Source organism: Panulirus ornatus, chromosome 4 (assembly GCF_036320965.1).
Source record: "Panulirus ornatus isolate Po-2019 chromosome 4, ASM3632096v1, whole genome shotgun sequence".
NCBI classification, from domain to species: Eukaryota; Metazoa; Arthropoda; class Malacostraca; order Decapoda; family Palinuridae; genus Panulirus; species Panulirus ornatus.
This window is the reverse complement of record NC_092227.1, coordinates 90,529,305-90,556,352: the sequence shown is the minus strand read 5'-3', so window position 1 is coordinate 90,556,352 and position 27,048 is coordinate 90,529,305. Positions and strand designations below refer to the sequence as shown.

General features: G+C 42.6%; 1 protein-coding gene across 1 annotated transcript in view; it reads right to left on the bottom strand.

The window, feature by feature from the left end:
* Positions 1-27,048, bottom strand: part of LOC139764912 (uncharacterized) — a 567,165-nt gene that overhangs the window by 224,709 nt on the left and 315,408 nt on the right. The window contains exons 14-15 of the mRNA XM_071691991.1: positions 26,571-26,760; positions 4,778-4,961 (exon numbers count right to left, since the gene is read on the bottom strand). Of these exons, the coding sequence (XP_071548092.1) occupies positions 4,778-4,961; positions 26,571-26,760 (374 nt within the window). The remainder of the gene's footprint in view (positions 1-4,777; positions 4,962-26,570; positions 26,761-27,048) is intronic.

Here is a 27,048-nt window from a genome sequence, read left to right as displayed (position 1 = left end):
CTTTCCTCACTCATTCTCTCCATGTGCCCAAACCATTTCAAAACACCCTCTTCTGCTCTCTCAACCATGCTCTTTTAATTTCCACACATCTCTCTTACCCTTATGTTACTTACTCGATCAAACCACCTCACACCACACATTGTCCTCAAACATCTCATTTCCAGCACATCCATCCTCCTGCGCACCACTTTATCCATAGCCCACACCTCGCAACCATACAACATTGTTGGAACCACTATTCCTTCAAACATACCCATTTTTGCTTTCCGAGATAATGTTCTCGACTTCCACACATTCTTCAAGGCTCCCAGAATTTTCGCCCCCTCCCCCACCCTATGATCCACTTCCGCTTTCATGGTTCCATCCGCTGCCAGATCCACTCCCAGATATCTAAAACACTTTACTTCCTCCAGTTTTTCTCCATTCAAACTCACCTCCCAATTGACTTGACCCTCAACCCTACTGTACCTAATAACCTTGCTCTTATTCACATTTACTCTTAACTTTCTTCTTTCACACACTTCACCAAACTCAGTCACCAGCTTCTGCAGTTTCTCACATGAATCAGCCACCAGCGCTGTATCATCAGCGAACAACAACTGACTCACTTCCCAAGCTCTCTCATCCCCAACAGACTTCATACTTGCCCCTCTTTCCAAAACTCTTGCATTCACCTCCCTAACAACCCCATCCATAAACAAATTAAACAACCATGGAGACATCACACACCCCTGCCGCAAACCTACATTCACTGAGAACCAATCACCTTCCTCTCTTCCTTACTAAGGATGTTTTTTTTTTTTTTTTTTTTTTGCTTTGTCGCTGTCTCCCGCGTTTGCAAGGTAGCGCAAGGAAACAGACGAAAGAAATGGCCCAACCCACCCCCATACACATGTATATACATACGTCCACACACGCAAATATACATACCTACACAGCTTTCCATGGTTTACCCCAGACGCTTCACATGCCCCGATTCAATCCACTGACAGCATGTCAACCTGGTATACCACATCGCTCCAATTCACTCTATTCCTTGCCCTCCTTTCACCCTTCTGCATGTTCAGGCCCCGATCACACAAAATCTTTTTCACTCCATCTTTCCACCTCAAATTTGGTCTCCCTCTTCTCCTCGTTCCCTCCACCTCCGACACATATATCCTCTTGGTCAATCTTTCCTCACTCATTCTCTCCATGTGCCCAAACCATTTCAAAACACCCTCTTCTGCTCTCTCAACCACGCTCTTTCTATTTCCACACATCTCTCTTACCCTTACGTTACTTACTCGATCAAACCACCTCACACCACACATTGTCCTCAAACATATCATTTCCAGCACATCCATCCTCCTGCGCACAACTCTATCCATAGCCCACGCCTCGCAACCATACAACATTGTTGGAACCACTATTCCTTCAAACATACCCATTTTTGCTTTCCGAGATAATGTTCTCGACTTCCACACATTCTTCAAGGCTCCCAGAATTTTCGCCCCCTCCCCCACCCTATGATCCACTTCCGCTTCCATGGTTCCATCCGCTGCCAGATCCACTCCCAGATATCTAAAACACTTCACTCATACACACATATACACATATATATATATATATATATATATATATATATATATATATATATATATATATATATATTTTTTTTTCATACTATTTGCTATTTCCCGCGTTAGCGAGGTTGCGCTAAGAACAGAGAACTGGGCCTTAGAGGGAATATCCTCACCTGACCCCCTTCTCTGTTGCTTCTTTTGGAAAATTAAAAAAAAAAAAAAAGAAAGGGGAGGATTTCCAGCCACCCGCTCCCTCCCCTTTTAGTCGCCTTCTACGACACGCAGGGAATACGTGGGATGTATTCTTAATCCCCTATCCCCAGGGATAATATATATATATATATATATATATATATATATATATATATATATATATATATATATATATATATATATATATATTTTTTTTTTTTTTTTAAACTTTGTCGCTGTCTCCCGCGTTTGCGAGGTAGCGCAAGGAAACAGACGAAAGAAATGGCCCAACCCCCCCCCCATACACATGTACATACACACGTCCACACACGCAAATATACATACCTACACAGCTTTCAATAGTCTACCCCAGACGCTTCACATGCCTTGATTCAATCCACTGACAGCATGTCAACCCCGGTATACCACATCGCTCCAATTCACTCTATTCCTTGCCCTCCTTTCACCCTCCTGCATGTTCAGGCCCCAATCACACAAAATCTTTTTCACTCCATCTTTCCACCTCCAATTTGGTCTCCCTCTTCTCCTCGTTCCCTCCACCTCCGACACATATATCCTCTTGGTCAATCTTTCCTCACTCATTCTCTCCATGTGCCCAAACCACTTCAAAACACCCTCTTCTGCTCTCTCAACCACGCTCTTTTTATTTCCACACATCTCTCTTACCCTTACGTTACTCACTCGATCAAACCACCTCACACCACACATTGTCCTCAAACATCTCATTTCCAGCACCTCCATCCTCCTGCGCACAACTCTATCCATAGCCCATGCCTCGCAACCATACAACATTGTTGGAACCACTATTCCTTCAAACATACCCATTTTTGCTTTCCGAGATAATGTTCTCGACTTCCACACATTCTTCAAGGCCCCCAGAATTTTCGCCCCCTCCCCCACCCTATGATCCACTTCCGCTTCCATGGTTCCATCCGCTGACAGATCCACTCCCAGATATCTAAAACACTTCACTTCCTCCAGTTTTTCTCCATTCAAACTCACCTCCCAATTGACTTGACCCTCAACCCTACTGTACCTAATAACCTTGCTCTTATTCACATTTACTCTTAACTTTCTTCTTTCACACACTTTACCAAACTCAGTCACCAGCTTCTGCAGTTTCTCACATGAATCAGCCACCAGCGCTGTATTATCAGCGAACAACAACTGACTCACTTCCCAAGCTCTCTCATCCCCAACAGACTTCATACTTGCCCCTCTTTCCAAAACTCTTGCATTCACCTCCCTAACAACCCCATCCATAAACAAATTAAACAACCATGGAGACATCACACACCCCTGCCGCAAACCTACATTCACTGAGAACCAATCACTTTCCTCTCTTCCTACACGTACACATGCCTTACATCCTCGATAAAAACTTTTCGAGGATAAGGATGTATGTAGCAATTATAGGGGAATAACTAAACTTGGCATCAGGAACATCCCTCCTTAGTGTACAGCAGTAATCTGGCAACACAGATGGGCTCCACTTTCCTTGTTACTGTTTTTCCATGTCCAAAATGTCCTGGTGAAATCTTTCACCATGCTCATCACTGAAGGTCCCAAGATTTTCCAGGAAAAGTGTAAGTAAGAGCCCAAAAAATGGGTTTCATATTGCACCTGAAAATTAATTGTTCAGTGAAAGAATTAATAAAACTAAAGTAAATTTTGGAATTTTTGATTTAACCCCATCTTGAGGAATCCCTAAATATCCTTGACTAAGTAGTTTTAGGATTAATTCACTTTCCTTTTACAATATCTGTATAATGTTTTGTATCTACACTTTCTCTATCAACACTTCATAACTTACTTTGTTAAAACAGAAAATCCAAAAGAACAGTATCTTTCCTCTTCCTTCACATCGAAATTTCAGAAATTTCTTAACACTGAACCAGTGTTTGTGTCTGTGTATTCCTCTCTCATACAAACCCATGATGACCTTCATTTATAAAAGCTCTTGTTACAAGATATTCATCACATGAGTCATAGAGGTCACGATTCCAGGCTGTGAAAATGAGCAATTTGAAAGGAGCAAGTTATACGAATAGACAAAAAGAAAAAGATAAGGGGCATATGAAAGATCTGGTATGGCAAGGATTACAGAAGAACCAAATTGTGGAGTAGGAGAGCGGGTGAAACATAATTCTTCGAGGTGGTTTCAGCATATGGAAAGAATGCAAGTTAGGCAGTCTACAGGGAGTGTATGATGGTATGATTAACAGGGTTGGGGTGAGAGGAAGACTCCCCGTGATATGGGGAAATGAGTGGAAGAGTACTGCAAAATATATGGAATGGAGTATGTAAGGGAGGCATGTAAGGAGAGTGGAGAATCTTTAGCTGTGGCCACCACCCTGATGGGAGTTTCCAGAGGGAATAGGCATCAGAGCTTTAGATTGATAAAGAAATGACTATAAGCTATGTTAACTACTCTGTATTGTTTTGGCAATAATTTGGATCCACCTTTATGTACTCATGTCATATATGATATTTGGAGTATAATTCCAATACTGGAAAGATCTATGTTTAGCCTCATTAACATCAACAGAGGTTTTGCTACTCTCATCTCTGCCCTTTACAGAAACAAATGCCTACCACTCTTATCTTTCTAGTCATGTTCTTTGCCCCCAACACTGTCCCTGTGTATGAAATAAATAGTACAGTCGGAAAACAAAGTCAAGAAAAAGGGGGAAACAAATGTCTCCCCATCCTTACTTTCAATGAGAAGCTGTCAAACATACATCTTTCTATCCTTCACCTGCCAGTCAAATGGGCAAAAACAAAGGTGTCAATATACCTTTTTGAGTATTTTTTTATCAATCTTTTTCAAAGATAATCTTTCATTCCAATACAGAAAAAAATTTTCATCTGGCATACATGAGAATGATCACAGAAGCAAATATGAATGATTAAAGGTTTATAAAGAGCATGGTAATGAGGCAAAGTCAATAAGGATGAGAGGATATATTAAGTACATTATCCTTGAAAAATATACTTACCTCATATTTTGACAAGTATGGCTCTCGCCATCCAACTATGGTCATGTTAGTATTAAGGTCCAGAACAACACGAACAGGCTGTTTTAGCTTCCTTGCAGCTACTGCACATGCTGTTACAACTACATGCTGTCTGCTGATTTTACCTCCAAAGCCACCACCAATGCGGCGGACTGAGACATTGATGCTAAAAAGAAGAATGATAATTACTGTCAACCTTTAATGGTTGTCTACATATTTCAACCTTGATATGAGTCTTATCCCTTTAAGCAATGTCCCTACAAATACAGTCAAGTGAGAAAGTCCAGCTATAGTGATGGGTGATCTAAATGCGAAGGTGAGTAATTAGGCAGTTGAGGGTATAATTAGTGTAAATGGGGTGTTCAGTGTTGTAAATGGAAATGGTGAAGAGCTTGTGGATTTGTGTGCTGAAAAAACACTGGTGATTGGGAATACCTGATTTAAGAAGAAAGATATACTTAAGTATATGTATGTGAGTAGGTGAGATAGTCAAACGGCATAACTGGATTATGTGTTAATTGACATGTGTGTAAAAGAGACTTTTGTATGCTAATGTGCTAAGAGGGGCAACTGGAGGGATGACTGATCGCTATCTTGTGGAGGTGAAGTGAAGACTTGTAGAGGTTGTCAGAAAAGAAGAGAAAATGTTGGGAAGAAGAGTGGTGAGAGTAAGTGAGCTTGGAAAGGAGACTTGCATGAGGAAGTACCAGGAGAGATTGACTGAAGAATGGCAAAAGGTGAGAGCAAATGATGTGAGGGAAGGGGACGAGGAGTAGGATATATTTAGGGAAGAAGAGATGGCTTGCGCAAAATTTTCATGTGGTACGAGAAAGGTGGAAGGTGGGAAACTTAGAAAGAGTAGTGGGTGATGGGATGAAATAAGGGTGTTAGTGAAAGAAAGAGAAGTGTTCAGACAATATTTGCAAGGAAGTAGTGCAAATGACTGGGAAATGTATAAAAAAAAGTGGAAGGAGGTCAAGAGAAAGAAGCAGGAGTTGAAAAGGGGGGGAAATGGGAGTTGGGGTGAGAGAGTATTAAATCTTAAGGAGAATAAAAGGATGTTTTGGGAGGCAAATAACGTATGTAAGACAAGAGAACTAAAGGAAACATCAGTGAAGGGGACAGGTAGGGAGGTAATGACAGGTAGTGATGAAGTGAGGAGATGGAGTATTTTGAAGGTTAGTTGAATGTGTATGATGATAGAGTGGGAGATATAGGGTGTTTTGGTTGGGGCGGTGTCCAACATAAGAGGGTCAGAGAGAATGGTTTGGTAAAGAGAGAAGAGGCAGTGAAACCTTTACAGAAGATGAAATCTGAGAAGACAGTGAGTTCAGATGGTATTGCAGAGGAATTTATTAAAACGGGGTAACTGTGTTGTTGACTGGTTGGTAACAATATTCAAAGTATGTATGGACTATGGTGAAGTACCTGAGGATTTGTGTAATGCATACATAGTACCACTGTACAAAAGCAAAGGAGATAAAGGTGAGTCTTCAAATTACAAGGATATAAGCTTGTTGAGTATTCCTGGGAAAATATATATAGGAGGGTATTGATTCAAAGGGTAAAGGCATGTACAGAGCATCAGATTAGGGAAGAGCAGTGTGGTTTCAAAAGTGGTAGAGGATGTGTGGCTCAGGTGTTTGCTTTGAAGAATGTATGTGAGAAATACTCAGAAAAACAGATGGATTTGTATGTAGCATTTATGGATCTGGAAAAGGCTTATGATAAAGTTGAAAGACATGCTCTGTGGAAGGTATTAAGAGTATATGGTGTGGGAGGTAAGTTGCTAGAAGCAGGGAAAAGTTTTCATTGAGGAAGTAAGACATGTGTGCAAGTAGGAAGAGAAGAAAGTGATTGGTTCCCAGTGAATATCAGTTTGCGGCAAGGGTGCATGATGTCTCCATGGTTGTTTAATTTGTCTATGGATGGGGCTGTTAGGGAGGTGAATGCAAGAGTTTTGGAGAGAGGGGTAAGTATGCAGTCTGTTGTTGATGAGAGGGCTTGGAAAGAGAGCCAGATGTTGTTTGCTGATGATACAGCGCTGGCGGCTGATTCATGTGAGAAACTGCAGAAGTTTGCAACTGAGTTTGGTAAAGTGTGTGAAAGAAGAAGCTGAGAGTAAATGTGAATAAGAGCAAGGTTATTGGGTTCAGTAGGGTTGAGGGGAAGTTAATTGGGAGGTAAGTTTGAATGGAGAAAAACTGGAGGAAGTGAAGTGTTTTAGATATCTGGGAGTGGATGGAACCATGGAAGTGGAAGTGAGTCACAGGGGGGGCAAAGGTTCTGGGAGCATTGAAGAATGTGTGGAAGGCAAAAATGTTATCTCGGAAAGCAAAAATGGGTATGTTTGAAGGGATAGTGGTTCCAACAACGTCATATGGTTGCGAGGCATGGGCTATAGATAGGGTTGAGCGGAGGAGGGTAGATGTGTTGGAAATAAGATGTTTGAGGACAATATGTGGTGAGAGGTGGGTTGATCGAGTAAGTAATGAAAGGGTAAGAGAGATGTGTGGTAATAAAAAGAGTGTGGTTAAGAGAGCAGAAGAGGGTGTATTGAAATGGTTTGGTCGCATGTAGAGAATGAGTGAGGAAACATTGACAAGGAGGATATATGGGTCAGAGGTGGAGGGAACATGAAGTGGGAGACCATATTGGAGGTGTAAAGACAGTGAAAAGGATTTTAAGTGATCAGGGCCTGAACATGTGTGGGTGAAAAGAGTGAAGAGAATAGAGTGAACTGGAACGATGTGGTATACCTGGGTCAACGTGTTGTCAATGGATTGAACCAGGGCATGAGAAGCATCTGGGGTAAACCATGGACAGTTTTGTGGGGCCTGGATGCGGAAAGGGAGCTGTGGTTTTGGTGCATTACACATGACAGTTAGAGACAGTTAGAGACTCTGTGAATGAATGTGGCCTTTGTTGTCTTTTCCTAACGCTACCTCCTGCGTGCAGGGAGTACAAGGGTTCCATTTCATAATTGGTGTAGTGGCGATGGGAATGGAGAAATGCAGCATGGATGAACATTCAATGTTTGTGTATGTATACGTATGTATACAGTGAAATGTATAGATATGTATATGTGCGTGTGTGGGCGTTTATGTATATACATGTGTATGTGGGTGGGTTGGGCCATACTTTCATCTGTTTTCTTGTGCTACCTCACTAATACGGAAGACAGCGACAAAGTTATCTTTTTTTATCATACTTTGTCAATATCTTCCATGTTAACGAGGTAGTACAAGGAAACAGATAAAGGAATGGTCCAACCACCCACATACACATGCGTATGCATACACACCCACACACACACATATACATACCAATACATTTCAATACATACATACATAGACATACACAGACAAATATATATATATATATATATATATATATATATATATATATATATATATATATATATATATATACACTCTTGAAGTAGAACCTTCAGACACAATTGAAAATGTGAAGGAAAATAGTGAAATTGGAGAAAAATATAGCTTAGACATTGAAGCTTATTGATACAGTGGTTAAATTGATGAGAACTGCTATTGACGTTTGTGTAAATAAATTATACATTTCCTTTTTTCCATAGCCAGAGGTTGAACCATTATGTGACATTCATTTTTTTCATTCATTTCAAGCTAGAAGTTTCAGTTTTCTAAATTGTTTCTTACATTTTTCATATGTATATATATGTATGTGTGTGTGTGTGTGTATATGTGCGTATGTATGTGTATGTGTGTGTATGTGTATATGTATATATATGTGTATATTATCCCTGGGGATAGGGGTGAAAGAATACTTCCCACGTATTCCTCGCGTGTCGTAGAAAGCGACTAGAGGGGACGGAAGCGGGGGGCCAGAAATCCTCCCCTCCTTGTATTAACTTTCTAAAATGGGAAACAGAAGAAGGAGTCACGCGGGGAGTGCTCATCCTCCTCGAAGGCTCAGAGTGGGGTGCCTAAATGTGTGTGGATGTAACCAAGATGTGAAAAAAGGAGAGATAGGTAGTATGTTTGAGGAAAGGAACCTGGATGTTTTGGCTCTGAGTGAAACGAAGCTCAAGGGTAAAGGGGAAGAGTGGTTTGGGAATGTCTGGGGAGTAAAGTCAGGGGTTAGTGAGAGGACAAGAGCAAGGGAAGGAGTAGCAATACTCCTGAAACAGGAGTTGTGGGAGTATGTGATAGAGTGTAAGAAAGTAAATTCTCGATTAATATGGGTAAAACTGAAAGTTGATGGAGAGAGGTGGGTGATTATTGGTGCATATGCACCTGGGCATGAGAAGAAAGATCAAGAGAGGCAAGTGTTTTGGGAGCAGCTGAATGAGTGTGTTAGTGGTTTTGATGCACGAGACCGGGTTATAGTGATGGGTGATTTGAATGCAAAGGTGAGTAATGTGGCAGTTGAGGGAATAATTGGTATACATGGGGTGTTCAGTGTTGTAAATGGAAATGGTGAAGAGCTTGTAGATTTATGTGCTGAAAAAGGACTGATGATTGGGAATACCTGGTTTAAAAAGCGAGATATACATAAGTATACTTATGTAAGTAGGAGAGATGGCCAGAGAGCGTTATTGGATTACGTGTTAATTGACAGGCGTGCGAAAGAGAGACTTTTGGATGTTAATGTGCTGAGAGGTGCAAGTGGAGGGATGTCTGATCATTATCTTGTGGAGGCTAAGGTGAAGATTTGTATGGGTTTTCAGAAAAGAAGAGTGAATGTTGGGGTGAAGAGGGTGGTGAGAGTAAGTGAGCTTGAGAAGGAGACCTGTGTGAGGAAGTACCAGGAGAGACTGAGTACAGAATGGAAAAAGGTGAGAACAATGGAAGTAAGGGGAGTGGGGGAGGAATGGAATGTATTTAGGGAATCAGTGATGGATTGCGCAAAAGATGCTTGTGGCATGAGAAGAGTGGGAGGTGGGTTGATTAGAAAGGGTAGTGAGTGGTGGGATGAAAAAGTAAGAGTATTAGTGAAAGAGAAGAGAGAGGCATTTGGACGATTTTTGCAGGGAAAAAATGCAATTGAGTGGGAGATGTATAAAAGAAAGAGACAGGAGGTCAAGAGAAAGGTGCAAGAGGTGAAAAAAAGGGCAAATGAGAGTTGGGGTGAGAGAGTATCATTAAATTTTAGGGAGAATAAAAAGATGTTCTGGAAGGAGGTAAATAAAGTGCGTAAGACAAGGGAGCAAATGGGAACTTCAGTGAAGGGCGCAAATGGGGAGGTGATAACAAGTAGTGGTGATGTGAGAAGGAGATGGAGTGAGTATTTTGAAGGTTTGTTGAATGTGTTTGATGATAGAGTGGCAGATATAGGGTGTTTTGGTCGAGGTGGTGTGCAAAGTGAGAGGGTTAGGGAAAATGATTTGGTAAACATAGAAGAGGTACTGAAAGCTTTGCGGAAGATAAAAGCCGGCAAGGCAGCAGGTTTGGATGGTATTGCAGTGGAATTTATTAAAAAAGGGGGTGACTGTATTGTTGACTGGTTGGTAAGGTTATTTAATGTATGTATGACTCATGGTGAAGTGCCTGAGGATTGGCAGAATGCGTGCATAGTGCCATTGTACAAAGGCAAAGGGGATAAGAGTGAGTGCTCAAATTACAGAGGTATAAGTTTGTTGAGTATTCCTGGTAAATTATATGGGAGGGTATTGATTGAGAGGGTGAAGGCATGTACAGAGCATCAGATTGGGGAAGAGCAATGTGGTTTCAGAAGTGGTAGAGGATGTGTGGATCAGGTGTTTGCTTTGAAGAATGTATGTAAGAAATACTTAGAAAAGCAAATGGATTTGTATGTAGCATTTATGGATCTGGAGAAGGCATATGATAGAGTTGATAGAGATGCTCTGTGGAAGGTATTAAGAATATATGGTATGGGAGGAAAGTTGTTAGAAGCAGTGAAAAGTTTTTATCGAGGATGTAAGGCATGTGTATGTGTAGGAAGAGAGGAGAGTGATTGGTTCTCAGTGAATGTAGGTTTGCGGCAGGGGTGTGTGATGTCTCCATGGTTGTTTAATTTGTTTATGGATGGGGTTGTTAGGGAGGTAAATGCAAGAGTTTTGGAAAGAGGGGCAAGTATGAAGTCTGTTGGGGATGAGAGAGCTTGGGAAGTGAGTCAGTTGTTGTTCGCTGATGATACAGCGCTGGTGGCTGATTCATGTGAGAAACTGCAGAAGCTGGTGACTGAGTTTGGAAAAGTGTGTGGAAGAAGAAAGTTAAGAGTAAATGTGAATAAGAGCAAGGTTATTAGGTACAGTAGGGTTGAGGGTCAAGTCAGTTGGGAGGTGAGTTTGAATGGAGAAAAACTGGAGGAAGTGAAGTGTTTTAGATATCTGGGAGTGGATCTGGCAGCGGATGGAACCATGGAAGCGGAAGTGGATCATAGGGTGGGGGAGGGGGCGAAAATCCTGGGGGCCTTGAAGAATGTGTGGAAGTCGAGAACATTATCTCGGAAAGCAAAAATGGGTATGTTTGAAGGAATAGTGGTTCCAACAATGTTGTATGGTTGCGAGGCGTGGGCTATGGATAGAGTTGTGCGCAGGAGGATGGATGTGCTGGAAATGAGATGTTTGAGGACAATGTGTGGTGTGAGGTGGTTTGATCGAGTGAGCAACGTAAGGGTAAGAGAGATGTGTGGAAATAAAAAGAGCGTGGTTGAGAGAGCAGAAGAGGGTGTTTTGAAGTGGTTTGGGCATATGGAGAGGATGAGTGAGGAAAGATTGACCAAGAGGATATATGTGTCGGAGGTGGAGGGAACAAGGAGAAGAGGGAGACCAAATTGGAGGTGGAAAGATGGAGTGAAAAAGATTTTGTGTGATCGGGGCCTGAACATGCAGGAGGGTGAAAGGAGGGCAAGGAATAGAGTGAATTGGAGCGATGTGGTATACCGGGGTTGACGTGCTGTCAGTGGATTGAATCAAGGCATGTGAAGCGTCTGGGGTAAACCATGGAAAGCTGTGTAGGTATGTATATTTGCGTGTGTGGGCGTATGTATATACATGTGTATGGGGGGGTTGGGCCATTTCTTTCGTCTGTTTCCTTGCGCTACCTCGCAAACGCGGGAGACAGCGACAAAGTATAATAAAAAAAAAAAAAAAAATTATATATATACACATGTACAAATTCATACTTGCTGCCCTCAGCCATTCCTGTCGACACCCCGCCACACATGAAATGGCACCCCCTCTCCCCCGGACACGCATGAGGAAGCGCTAGGAAAAGACAACAAAGGCCACATTTGTTCACATTCAGTCTCTAGCTATCAGGTGTAATGAACTGAAACCACAGCTCCCTTTCCACGTCCAGGCCCCACAAAACTTTCCATAGTTACCCCAGAGACTTCACATGCCCTTGTTCAATCCATTGACAGCATGTCGACCCCAGTGTACCACATTGTTCCTATTCACTCTATTCCTTGCATGCCTTTCACCCTTCTGCATGTTCAGGCCCTGGCTGCTGAAAATCTTTTTCACTCCATCCTTCAACCTCCAATTTGGTCTCCCACTCCTCCTCATTCCCTCCAACTCTGACACACACATCCTCTTTGTCAATCTTTCCTCATTCATTCTCACCCGTGACCAAACCATTTCAATACACCCTCTCCTGCTCTCTCAAAAACACTCATTCTATATCCACACATCTCTCTTACCCTTTCATTACTTACTTGATCAAACCACCTCACACGACATATTGTCCTCAAATATCTCATTTCCAACACATCCACCCTCCTCCGCACAACCCTCTATATAGCCCACGCCTCGCAACCGTAATCATTGTAAGAACCACTATTCCTTCAAACATACCCAGTTTTGCTTTCAGTCATAATGTTCTTACCTTCCACACATGCTTCAAAGCTCCCAGAACCTTCGCCCCCTGCCCCACCCTGAGACTCACTTCTGCTTTCATGGTTCCATCTGCTGTTAAATCCACTCCCAGATAACTAAAACACACACACACACACACACACACACACACACATATATTTTTTTTCTTTTTCATTTGTCGCTGTCTCCCGCATTTGCGAGGTAGCGCAAGGAAACAGACGAAAGAAATGGCCCAACCCACCCCCATACACATGTATATACATACGTCCACACACGCAAATATACATACCTACAGAGCTTTCCATGGTTCACCCCAGACGCTTCACATGCCCTGATTCAATCCACTGACAGCACGTCAACCCCGGTATACCACATCGCTCCAATTCACTCTATTCCTTGCCCTCCTTTCACCCTCCTGCATGTTCAGGCCCCGATCACACAAAATCTTTTTCACTCCATCTTTCCACCTCCAATTTGGTCTCCCTCTTCTCCTCGTTCCCTCCACCTCCGACACATATATCCTCTTGGTCAATCTTTCCTCACTCATTCTCTCCATGTGCCCAAACCATTTCAAAACACCCTCTTCTGCTCTCTCAACCACGCTCTTTTTATTTCCACACATCTCTCTTACCCTTACGTTACTTACTCGATCAAACCACCTCACACCACACATTGTCCTCAAACATCTCATTTCCAGCACATCCATCCTCCTGCGCACAACTCTATCCATAGCCCACACCTCGCAACCATACAACATTGTTGGAACCACTATTCCTTCAAACATACCCATTTATGCTTTCCGAGATAATGTTCTCGACTTCCACACATTCTTCAAGGCTCCCAGAATTTTCGCCCCCTCTCCCACCCTATGATCCACTTCCGCTTCCATGGTTCCATCCACTGCCAGATCCACTCCCAGATATCTAAAACGCTTCACTTCCTCCAGTTTTTCTCCATTCAAACTCACCTCCCAATTGACTTGACCCTCAACCCTACTGTACCTAATAACCTTGCTCTTATTCAAATTTACTCTTAACTTTCTTCTTTCACACACTTTACCAAACTCAGTCACCAGCTTCTGCAGTTTCTCACATGAATCAGCCACCACCGCTGTATCATCAGCGAACAACAACTGACTCACTTCCCAAGCTCTCTCATCCTCAACAGACTTCATACTTGCCCCTCTTTCCAAAACTCTTGCATTCACCTGCCTAACAACCCCATCCATAAACAAATTAAACAACCATGGAGACATCACACACCCCTACCGCAAACCTACATTCACTGAGAACCAATCACTTTCCTCTATTCCTATCTTTTTTTTTTTTGCTTTGCCGCTGTCTCACGCATTTGCGAGGTAGCGCAAGGAAACAGATGAAAGAAATGGCCCAACCCACCCCCATACACATGTATATACATACGTCCACACACGCAAATATACATACCTACACAGCTTTCCATGGCCCACCCCAGACGCTTCACATGCCCTGATTCAATCCACTGACAGCACGTCAACCCCAGTATACCACATCGATCCAATTCACTCTATTCCTTGCCCTCCTTTCACCCTCCTGCATGTTCAGGCCCCGATCACACAAAATCTTTTTCACTCCATCTTTCCACCTCCAATTAGGTCTCCCACTTCCCCTCGTTCCCTCCACCTCCGACACATATATCCTCTTGGTCAATCTTTCCTCACTCATTCTCTCCATGTGCCCAAACCATTTCAAAACACCCTCTTCTGCTCTCTCAACCATGCTCTTTTTATTTCCACACATCTCTCTTACCCTTACGTTACTTACTCGATCAAACCACCTCACACCACACATTGTCCTCAAACATCTCATTTCCAGCACATCCATCCTCCTGCGCACAACTCTATCCATAGCCCACGCCTCGCAACCATACAACATTGTTGGAACCACTATTCCTTCAAACATACCCATTTTTGCTTTCCGAGATAATGTTCTCGACTTCCACACATTCTTCAAGGCTCCTAGGATTTTCGCCCCCTCCCCCACCCTATGATCCACTTCCGCTTCCATGGTTCCATCCGCTGCCAGATCCACTCCCAGATATCTAAAACACTTTACTTCCTCCAGTTTTTCTCCATTCAAACTTACCTCTCAATTGACTTGACCCTCAACCCTACTGTACCTAATAACCTTGCTCTTATTCACATTTACTCTTAACTTTCTTCTTCACACACTTTACCAAACTCAGTTGCAAACTTCTGCAGTTTCTCACATGAATCAGCCACCACCGCTGTATCATCAGTGAACAACAACTGACTTACTTCCCAAGCTCTCTCATCCCCAACAGACTTCATACTTGCCCCTCTTTCCAAAACTCTTGCATTCACCTCCCGAACAACCCAATCCATAAACAAATTAAACAACCATGGAGACATCAAACACCCCTGCCGCAAACCTACATTCACTGAGAACCAATCACTTTCCTCTCTTCCTACACGTACACATGCCATACATCCCCGATAAAAACTTTTCACTGCTTCTAACAACTTGCCTCCCACACCATATATTCTTAATACCTTCCACAGAGCATCTCTATCAACTCTATCATATGCCTTCTCCAGATCCATAAATGCTACATACAAATCCATTTGCTTTTCTAAGTATTTCTCATATACATTCTTCAAAGCAAACACCTGATCCACACATCCTCTACCACTTCTGAAACCACACTGCTCTTCCCCAATCTGATGCTCTGTACATGCCTTCAGCCTCTCAATCAATACCCTCCCATATGATTTAACAGGAATACTCAACAAACTTATACCTCTGAAATTTGAGCACTCACTCTTATCCCCTTTGCCTTTGTACAATGGCACTATGCACGCATTCCGCCAATCCTCAGGCACCTCACCATAAGTCATACATACATTAAATAACCTTACCAACCAGTCAATAATACAGTCACCCCCTTTTTTAATAAATTCCACTGCAATACCATCCAAACCTGCCGCCTTGCCGGCTTTCATCTTTCGCAAAGCTTTTACTACCTCTTCTCTGTTTACCAAATCATTTTCCCTAACCCTCTCACTTTGCACACCACCTCGACCAAGACACCCTATATCTGCCACTCCATCATCAAACACATTCAACAAACCTTCAAAAGTGATTGGTTCTCAGTGAATGTAGGTTTGCGGCAGGGGTGTGTGATGTCTCCATGGTTGTTTAATTTGTTTATGGATGGGGTTGTTAGGGAGGTAAATGCAAGAGTTTTGGAAAGAGGGGCAAGTATGAAGTCTGTTGTGGATGAGAGAGCTTGGGAAACGAGTCAGGTGTTGTTCGCTGATGATACAGCGCTGGTGGCTGATTCATTTAAGAAACTACAGAAGCTGGTGACTGAGTTTGGTAAAGTGTGTGAAAGAAGAAAGTTAAGAGTAAATGTGAATAAGAGCAAGGTAATTAGGTACAGTAGGGTTGAGGGTCAAGTCAAATGGGAGGTAAGTTTGAATGGAGAAAAACTGGAGGAAGTAAAGTGTTTTAGATATCTGGGAGTGGATCTGGCAGCGGATGGAACCATGGAAGCGGAAGTGGATCATAGGGTGGGGGAGGGGGCGAAAATCCTAGGAGCCTTGAAGAATGTGTGGAAGTCGAGAACATTATCTCGGAAAGCAAAAATGGGTATGTTTGAAGGAATAGTGGTTCCAACAATGTTGTATGGTTGCGAGGCATGGGCTATGGATAGAGTTGTGCGCAGGAGGATGGATGTGCTGGAAATGAGACGTTTGAGGACAATGTGTGGTGTGAGGTGGTTTGATCGAGTAAGTAACGTAAGGGTAAGAGAGATGTGTGGAAATAAAAAGAGCGTGGTTGAGAGAGCAGAAGAGGGTGTTTTCAAATGGTTTGGGCACATGGAGAGAATGAGTGAGGAAAGATTGACCAAGAGGATATATGTGTCGGAGGTGGAGGGAATGAGAAGTGGGAGACCAAATTGGAGGTGGAAAGATGGAGTGAAAAAGATTTTGTGTGATCGGGGCCTGAACATGCAGGAGGGTGAAAGGAGGGCAAGGAATAGAGTGAATTGGATTGGTGTGGTATACCGGGGTTGACGTGCTGTCAGTGGATTGAATATACATACCTATACGTCTCAATGTACACATATATATACACAGACACAGATTTTTTTTTTTTTTTTGTCGCTGTCTCCCGCGTTTGCGAGGTAGCGCAAGGAAACAGACGAAAGAAAATGGCCCAACCCACTCCCATACACATGTATATACATACATCCACACACGCAAATATACATACCTACACAGCTTTCCATGGTTTACCCCAGACGCTTCACATGCCCTGATTCAATCCACTGACAGCACGTCAACCCCGGTATACCACATCGCTCCAATTCACTCTATTCCTTGCCCTCCTTTCACCCTCCTGCATGTTCAGGCCCCGATCACACAAAATCTCTCTCACTCCATCTTTCCACCTCCAATTTGGTCTCCCTCTTCTCCTCGTTCCCTCCACCTCCGACACATATATCCTCTTGGTCAATCTTTCCTCACTCATTCTCTCCATGTGACCAAACCATTTCAAAACACCCTCTTCTGCTCTCTCAACCACGCTCTTTTTATTTCCACACATCTCTCTTACCCTTACGTTACTTACTCGATCAAACCACCTCACACCACACATTGTCCTCAAACATCTCATTTCCAGCACATCCATTCTCCTGCGCACCACTCTATCCATAGCCCACGCCTCTCAACCATACAACATTGTTGGAACCACTATTCCTTCAAACATACCCATTTTTGCTTTCCGAGATAATGTTCTCGACTTCCAGACATTCTTCAAGGCTCCTAGAATTTTCGCCCCCTCCCCCACCCTATGATCCACTTCCGCTTCCATGGTTCCATCCGCTGCCAGATCCACTCCCAGATATCTAAAACACTTTACTTCCTCCAGTTTTTCTCCATTCAAACTCACCTCCCAATTGACTTGACCCTCAACCCTACTGTACCTAATAACCTTGCTATTATTCACATTTACTCTTAACTTTCTTCTTTCACACACTTTACCAAACTCAGTCACCAGCTTCTGCAGTTTCTCACATGAATCAGCCACCAGCGCTGTATCATCAGCGAACAACAACTGACTCACTTCCCAAGCTCTCTCATCCCCAACAGACACAGATATATACATATATACACATGTACATAATTCATACTGTCTGCCTTTATTTGTTCCCATCGCCACCTCGCCACACATGGAATAACAACCAAATCATTTTCCCTAACCCTCTCACTTTGCACACCACCTCGACCAAAACACCCTATATCTGCCACTCTATCATCAAACACGTTCAACAAACCTTCAAAATACTCACTCCATCTCCTTCTCACATCACCACTACTTGTTATCACCTCCCTATTTGCGCCCTTCACTGAAGTTCCCATTTGCTCCCTTGTCTTACGCACTTTATTTACCTCCTTCCAGAACATCTTTTTATTCTCCCTAAAATTTAATGATACTCTCTCACCCCAACTCTCATTTGCCCTCTTTTTCACCTCTTGCACCTTTCTCTTGACCTCCTGTCTCATTCTTTTATACATCTCCCACTCAAATGCATTTTTCCCTGCAAAAATCATCCAAATGCCTCTCTCTTCTCTTTCACTAATAATCTTACTTCTTCATCCCACCACTCACTACCCTTTCTAATCAACCCACCTCCCACTCTTCTCATGCCACAAGCATCTTTTGCGCAATCCATCACTGATTCCCTAAATACATCCCATTCCCCCCCCACTCCCCTTACTTCCATTGTTCTCACTTTTTTCCATTCTGTATTCAGTCTCTCCTGGTACTTCCTCACACAAGTCTCCTTCCCAAGCTCACTTACTCTCACCACCCTCTTCACCCCAACATTCACTCTTCTTTTCTGAAAAACCATACAAATCTTCACCTTAGCCTCCACAAGATAATGATCAGACATCCCTCCAGTTGCACCTCTCAGCACATTAACATCCAAAAGTCTCTCTTTCGCGTGCCTGTCAATTAAAACGTAATCCAATAACGCTCTCTGGCCATCTCTCCTACTTACATACGTATACTTATGTATATCTCACTTTTTAAACCAGGTATTCCCAATCACCAGTCCTTTTTCAGCACATAAATCTACAAGCTCTTCACCATTTCCATTTACAACACTGAACACCCCATGTATACCAATTATTCCCTCAACTGCCACATTACTCACCTTTGCATTCAAATCACCCATCACTATAACCCGCTCTCGTGCATCAAAACACTAACACAGTCATTCAGCTGCTCCCAAAATACTTGCCTCTCATGATCTTTCTTCTCATGCCCAGGTGCATATGCATCAATAATCACCCATCTCTCTCCATCAACTTTCAGTTTTACCCATATTAATCGAGAATTTACTTTCTTACATTCTATCACATACTCCCACAACTCATGTTTCAGGAGTAGTGCTACTCCTTCCCTTGCTCTTGTCCTCTCACTAACCCCTGACTTTCTTTTTTACATCTCCCAGTCATTTGCACTATTTTCCTGCAAAAATTATCCAGATGCCTCTGTCTTCTCTTTCACAAATAATCTTACTTCTTCATCCCACCACTCACTACCCTTTCTAATCTGCCCACCTCCCACACTTCTCATGGAATAAGCATGTTTTGTTCAAGCCATCAATGCTTCCCTAAATACATCCCATTCCTCTCTCACTCACCATACATCCTTTGCTCTCATCTTTTTCCATTTTGCACTCAGTCTCTCCTGGTACTTACTCACACAAGTTTCCTTGCCAACTCACTTACTCTCACCACTCTCTTCACCCCAACATTCTCTTCCCTTTTCTGGAAACCTCTACAAATCGTCACACTTGCCTCCACAAGATAATGATCAGACATCCCTCCAGCTGCACCTCTCAGCACATTAACATCCAAAAGTCTCTCTCTCGTGCGCCTATCAATTAACACGTAATCCAATAATGCTCTCTGACCATCTCTTCAACTTACATACATATACTTATGTTATTATATTATCATTATTTTGCTTTGTCTCTGTCTCCCATGTTTGCGAGGTAGTGCAAGGAAAAAGACGAAAGATATGGCCCAACTCACCCACATACACATGTATATACATACACGTCCACACACGCAAATATACATACCCATACTTCTCAATGTAAACATATATATATATATATTTTTTTTTTTTCTTTTTTTGCTTTGTCGCTGTCTCCCGAGTTTGCGAGGTAGCGCAAGGAAACAGACGAAAGAAATGGCCCAACCCACCCCCATACACATGTATATACATACGTCCACACACGCAAATATACATACCTACACAGCTTTCCATGGTTTACCCCAGACGCTTCACATGCCTTGATTCAATCCACTGACAGCACGTCAACCCCGGTATACCACATCGCTCCAATTCACTCTATTCCTTGCCCTCCTTTCACCCTCCTGCATGTTCAGGCCCCGATCACAGAAAATCTTCTTCACTCCATCTTTCCACCTCCAATTTGGTCTCCCTCTTCTCCTCGTTCCCTCCACCTCCGACACATATATCCTCTTGGTCAATCTTTCCTCACTCATTCTCTCCATGTGCCCAAACCATTTCAAAACACCCTCTTCTGCTCTCTCAACCATGCTCTTTTTATTTCCACACATCTCTCTTACCCTTACGTTACTTACTCGATCAAACCACCTCACACCACACATTGTCCTCAAACATCTCATTTCCAGCACATCCATCCTCCTGCGCACAACTCTATCCATAGCCCACGCCTCGCAACCATACAACATTGTTGGAACCACTATTCCTTCAAACATACCCATTTTTGCTTTCCGAGATAATGTTCTCGACTTCCACACATTCTTCAAGGCTCCCAGAATTTTCGCCCCCTCCCCCACCCTATGATCCACTTCCGCTTCCATGGTTCCATCCGCTGCCAGATCCACTCCCAGATATCTAAAACACTTCACTTCCTCCAGTTTTTCTCCATTCAAACTCACCTCCCAATTGACTTGACCCTCAACCCTACTGTACCTAATAACCTTGCTCTTATTCACATTTACTCTTAACTTTCTTCTTTCACACACTTTACCAAACTCAGTCACCAGCTTCTGCAGTTTCTCACATGAATCAGCCACCAGCGCTGTATCATCAGCGAACAACAACTGACTCACTTCCCAAGCTCTCTCATCCCCAACAGACTTCATACTTGCCCCTCTTTCCAAAACTCTTGCATTCACCTCCCTAACAACCCCATCCATAAACAAATCAAACAACCATGGAGACATCACACACCCCTGCCGCAAACCTACATTCACTGAGAACCAATCACTTTCCTCTCTTCCTACACGTACACATGCCTTACATCCTCGATAAAAACTTTTCACTGCTTCTAACAACTTGCCTCCCACACCATATATTCTTAATACCTTCCACAGAGCATCTCTTTCAACTCTATCATATGCCTTCTCCAGATCCATAAATGCTACATACAAATCCATTTGCTTTTCTAAGTATTTCTCACATACATTCTTCAAAGCAAACACCTGATCCACACATCTTCTACCGCTTCTGAAACCACACTGCTCTTCCCCAATCTGATGCTCTGTACATGCCTTCACCCTCTCAATCAATACCCTCCCATATAATTTACCAGGAATACTCAACAAACTTATACCTCTGTAATTTGAGCACTCACTCTTATCCCCTTTGCCTTTGTACAATGGCACTATGCACGCATTCCGCCAATCCTCAGGCACCTCACCATGAGTCATACATACATTAAATAACCTTACCAACCAGTCAACAATACAGTCACCCCCTTTTTTAATAAATTCCACTGCATTACCATCCAAACCTGCTGCCTTGCCGGCTTTCATCTTCTGCAAAGCTTTTACTTCCTCATCTCTGCTTTTTTTGTTTTTTTTTTATACTATGTCGCTGTCTCCCGCTTTTGCGAGGTAGCGCAAGGAAACAGACGAAAGAAATGGCCCAACCCCCCCATACACACGTCCACACACGCAAATATACATACCTACACAGCTTTCCTTGGTTTACCCCGGACGCTTCACATGCCTTGATTCAATCCACTGACAGCACGTCAACCCCTGTGTACCACATCGCTCCAATTCCCTCTATTCCTTGCCCTCCTTTCACCCTCCTGCATGTTCAGGCCCCGATCACACAAAATCCTTTTCACTCCATCTTTCCACCTCAAATTTGGTCTCCCTCTTCTCCTCGTTCCCTCCACCTCCGACACATATATCCTCTTGGTCAATCTTTCCTCACTCATTCTCTCCATGTGCCCAAACCATTTCAAAACACCCTCTTCTGCTCTCTCAACCACGCTCTTTTTATTTCCACACATCTCTCTTACCCTTACGTTACTTACTCGATCAAACCACCTCACACCACACATTGTCCTCAAACATCTCATTTCCAGCACATCCATCCTCCTGCGCACAACTCTATCCATAGCCCACGCCTCGCAACCATACAACATTGTTGGAACTACTATTCCTTCAAACATACCCATTTTTGCTTTCCGGGATAATGTTCTCAACTTCCACACATTTTTCAAGGCTCCCAAAATTTTCGCCCCCTCACCCACCCACCCATCTCTGTTTACCAAATCATTTTCCCTAACCCTCTCACTTTGCACACCACCTCGACCAAAACACCCTATATCTGCCACTCTATCATCAAACACATTCAACAAACCTTCAAAATACTCACTCCATCTCCTTCTCACATCACCAGTACTTGTTATCACCTCCCCATTAGCCCTCTTCACTGAAGTTCCCATTTGTTCCCTTGTCTTACGCACTTTATTTACCTCCTTCCAGAACATCTACATCTTTTTATTCTCCCTAAAATTTAATGATACTCTCTCACCCTAACTCTCTTTTGCCCTCTTTTTCACCTCTTGCACCTTTCTCTTGACCTCCTGTCTCTTTCTTTTATACATCTCCCACTCATTTGCATATTTTCCCTGCAAAAATCGTCCAAATGCCTCTCTCTTCTCTTTCACTAATAATCTTACTTTTTCATCCCACCACTCACTACCCTTTCTAATCAACCCACCTCCCACGCTTCTCATGCCACAAGCATCTTTTGCGCAAGCCATCACTGCTTCCCTAAATATGTCCCATTCCTCCCCCACTCCAATTACCTCCTTTGTTCTCACCTTTTTCAATTCTGTACTCAGTCTCTCCTGGTACTTCCTCACACAAGTCTCCCTCCCAACCTCACTTACTCTCACCACCCTCTTCACCCCAACATTCTCTCTTCTTTCCTGAAAACCCATACAAATCTTCACCTTTGCCTCCACAAGATAATGATCAGACACCCCTCCAGTTGCACTTATGTATATCTCTTTTTATACTAGGGATTCCCAATCACCAGTCCTTTTTCAGCACACAAATCTGCAAGCTCTTCACAATTTCCATTTACAACACTGAATACCACATGTACATCAATTATTCCCTCAACTGCCACATTACTCACTTTTCCATTGAAATCACCCCTCACTATAACCCAGTCTCGTGCATCAAAAGCTGCTAACACACTCACTTAGTTGCTCCCAAAACACTTGCCTCTCATGATCTTTCTTCTCATGCCCAGGTGCATAGGCCCTAATAATCACTCATCTGTCTCCATCCCCTTTCAGTTTTACCCATATCAATCTAGAGTTTACTTTCTTACACTCTATCACATACTCCCACAACTCCTGTTTCAGGAGTAGTGCTACTCCTTCTTTTGCTCCTGTCCTCTCATCAACCCCTGACTTTACTCCCAAAACATTCCCAAACCACTCTTCCCCTTTACCCTTGAGCTTCGTTTCACTCAGAGCCAAAGTATCCAGGTTCCTCTCCTCAAACATACTACCTATCTCTCCTTTTTTCTCATCCTGGTTACATCTACACACATTTAAACACCCCAATCTGAGCCTTCGAGGAGGATGAGCACTCCCCGCATGACGCCTTCTTCTGTTTCCCCTTTTAGTAAGTTAAAATACAAGGAGGGGAGGTTTTCTAGCCCCCTGCTCCCATCCCCTTTAGTTGCCTTCTACAACACGGGGGGGAATGCATGGGAAGCATTTTTTCTCCATTTCCCACATTAGCGAGGTAGCCTTAAGATCAGAGGACTGAGCCTTATACGGAATATCCTCGTTTGGCTTTCTTCTCTGTTCCTTCTTTTGGAAAATCAAAAATGGGAGCGAAGGATTTCCAGCCCCCTGCTCCCTCCGCTTTTAGTTGCCTTTTACGACACGAGGGGAATAACAGCGATATAGTATAATAGAATAAAAAATGAATATATATATATTTTCATATTCAATAACTGGTTCCTGCATCAGCCAGGTAGCATAAGGAAGCAGATGAAGAAAAGCCCAACAACTCACATAAACACACACACACACACACACACACACACATATACATTTTGACATATACATACACAGACATACACACATATACATATATACATATGTGCACATTCAATACTTGCTTGCCTTCATCCATTCCTGTCGCAAACCTGCCACACAGGTAATAGCATCCCCCCCAACTTCCGTGAGGTAGCACCAGGAAAAGACAAAAAGGGCCACATTCATTCACATTCATTCTCTAGCTGTCACGTGTAATACACCAAAACCACAGCTCCCTATCCACATCCAGGCCCCACAGACTTTTCCATGGTTTACCCCAGACCCTTCACACACCCTGGTTCAGTACAATGATAGCACATTCACCCAGTATACCACATTGTTCAAATTGACTATGTTCCTTGCATGCCTCTCACCCTCCTGTATGTTCAGGCCCCGACTGCTCAAAATCTTTTTCAATCCACCCTTCCAACTCCAATTTGGTCTCCCAATTCTCGTTGTTCCCTCCACCTTTGACACATATATCCTCTTTCTCAATCTTTCCTCACTCCTTCTCTCCATATGTCCAAACCATTTTAACCCACTTTCTTCTGCTGCCTCAACTACATTCTTTATTACCACACTTCTCTCTTACCCTTTCATTACTTACTCGATCAAACCACCTCACACCACATATTGTCTTCAAACATTTTATTTCCAGCACATCCAACCACCTCCGTGCAACTCTATCTATAGCCCATGCCTTGCAACCATGAAATATTGTTAGAACTACTACTCCTTCAAACACACCCATTTTTACTCTCTGAGACAATTTCTCTCCTACCACACATTCATCACTGAAAACCTTCGTGCCCTCCCCACCCTGTGACTCACTTCCACTTCCATGGTTCCATCCTCTGCTAAGTCCTAAGTCCTAGATATCTAAAACACTTCACTTACTCCAATTTTTCTCCTTCCTAACTTACCTCCCAATTAACTTGTCCCTCAATCCTACTGAACCTAATAACCTTTCTCTAATTCACATTTACTCTAACTTTCTCCTTTGACACACTTCTCCAAATTCAGTTACCAACCTCTGCAGTTTCTCACCCAAATCAGCCATCACAGCTGTATCATCAGCGAACACCAACCGACACACTTCCCAGGCCCTCTTGTCCACACAGACTTCTAAGTCACCCCTCTCGTCCACAACAGACGGCAAATTCACCCCTCTCTCCAAAACTCTTACATTTACCTCCCTAACCACCCCATCCATAAACAAATTAAACAACCATGGGATCATCACACACCCCTGCTGCAAACCGACATTCACTGGGAACTAATCACTCTCCTCTCTTCCTACTCATACACATGCCTTACATCCTTGGTAAAAACTTTTCACTGCTTCTAGCAACCTACCGCCCACACCATATACTCTTAACACCTTCCAAAAAGCATCTCTATCAACCCTATCATATGCCTTCTCCAGATCCATAAATGCTGCATATAAATCCATCTGTTTAACTAAGTATTTCTCATATACATTCTTCAAAGCAAAGACCTGATCTACACATCTTCTAGCACTTCTGAAACCACAATTCTCTTCCCCAGTCCGATGCTCTGTACATACCTTTACCCTCTCAATCAGTACCCTCTCATATAACTTCCCAGGAATACTCTCAAATACTTAATACTAGTAATGATCAACCAGGAGTGCCATTGGGCCCCATAATCTAAGGCCTCAGCACAATCCCTTAATAAAGATATATAATGACATGTTTAAGCTGCAGGGCTGCCATGTATATCATGACCAATCACTTTCCTGTAACCTAGAATAGGCTGATAACATTCTTGCATTTATTATACAAATCTAATAACACAGACAAATAGTAATATATCATGTGCAATAACATACCTGAAAAATTACTAAAAAAAACCCTAAATCATACATGTAAAGTGAGCATTAGATGGCATGGTCAGGTAGAGTGTATGGCATATGAGAGACTGGTCAAGAAGATATGTATGATGGCAAATGGTACAAAGAGGATTAGACCACATCAAAGATGGATATGCAAAGTGAAATATTTCATCAGAGACAGGGATATTTCAGATAAAGAAGCTAAAATACCAATTTACAATCAGATGCAATGGATGCATTTTCTAAATGCAATCTGTATGTCTGGATATGTTGGTATCACTAATCAATCAACTGAGTGTGTAGTAAAACCATAAGATTCCTTTTTATAAGTGTTGAAGTCTATGTTCCATTCTAACACATTGGAGATTGGTTGGGATTGTGTGTGAGTGATGTTTCAAAGGTGGTATGTATCTGATCCACTCCATTACATTTGGAATGGAATAAGTGTGAGTAATGCTGCAAAGGTGGTATGTACCTGATCCACTCCATTACAACTTGCATATTTAGTTAATCCTTAATATTCATCACTTCTTACATATCATTACATTAATTCTTTCATACCACTTTTCCACCATTACCCACCTAACCATTCACTTAGTAGACTTCATATCTTGAATAAGAAAAAAGATATAATATGAAAACCATTCTTAGATCTACACCTGTGGGCTGGTACATCTAACACCTGGGCTACTGCTGCTTGAGTTTCTGTGGGCCACTGGGAGGTACTAAACACATCATATCCATCTTCTGTAGGTATCACCCGTCCAGCAAGAGTTTCCAGTGCAAAGTGGAACTGGGATCCTTGATGTAGTTCACCAGTCAGTTTATGCTTTGCTTTCTGCAGACCATCTGAAGATGAAAATATTGAATGAAAAGGTAACTAATTTGAGAAGTTCAGTGGCAAAGAGCAAATTGCCACTAAACAAAAATGCACAGTCCAGTATTCACCTACTGCCATACTCTTTTGTTGTAATCTGCCTGATACTGCCACACTCTTTCCTTGTAATTTGCCTGAATCTATTCAAGTTCCCTGATATCCATTTTACTCAATATCCACAAAGTCTCTGCAGTCTGTATTCATTTTCATTCTTACCTTAACTCCTTCCTTTACCTTTTTTTTCAAAGTATTTATTTATT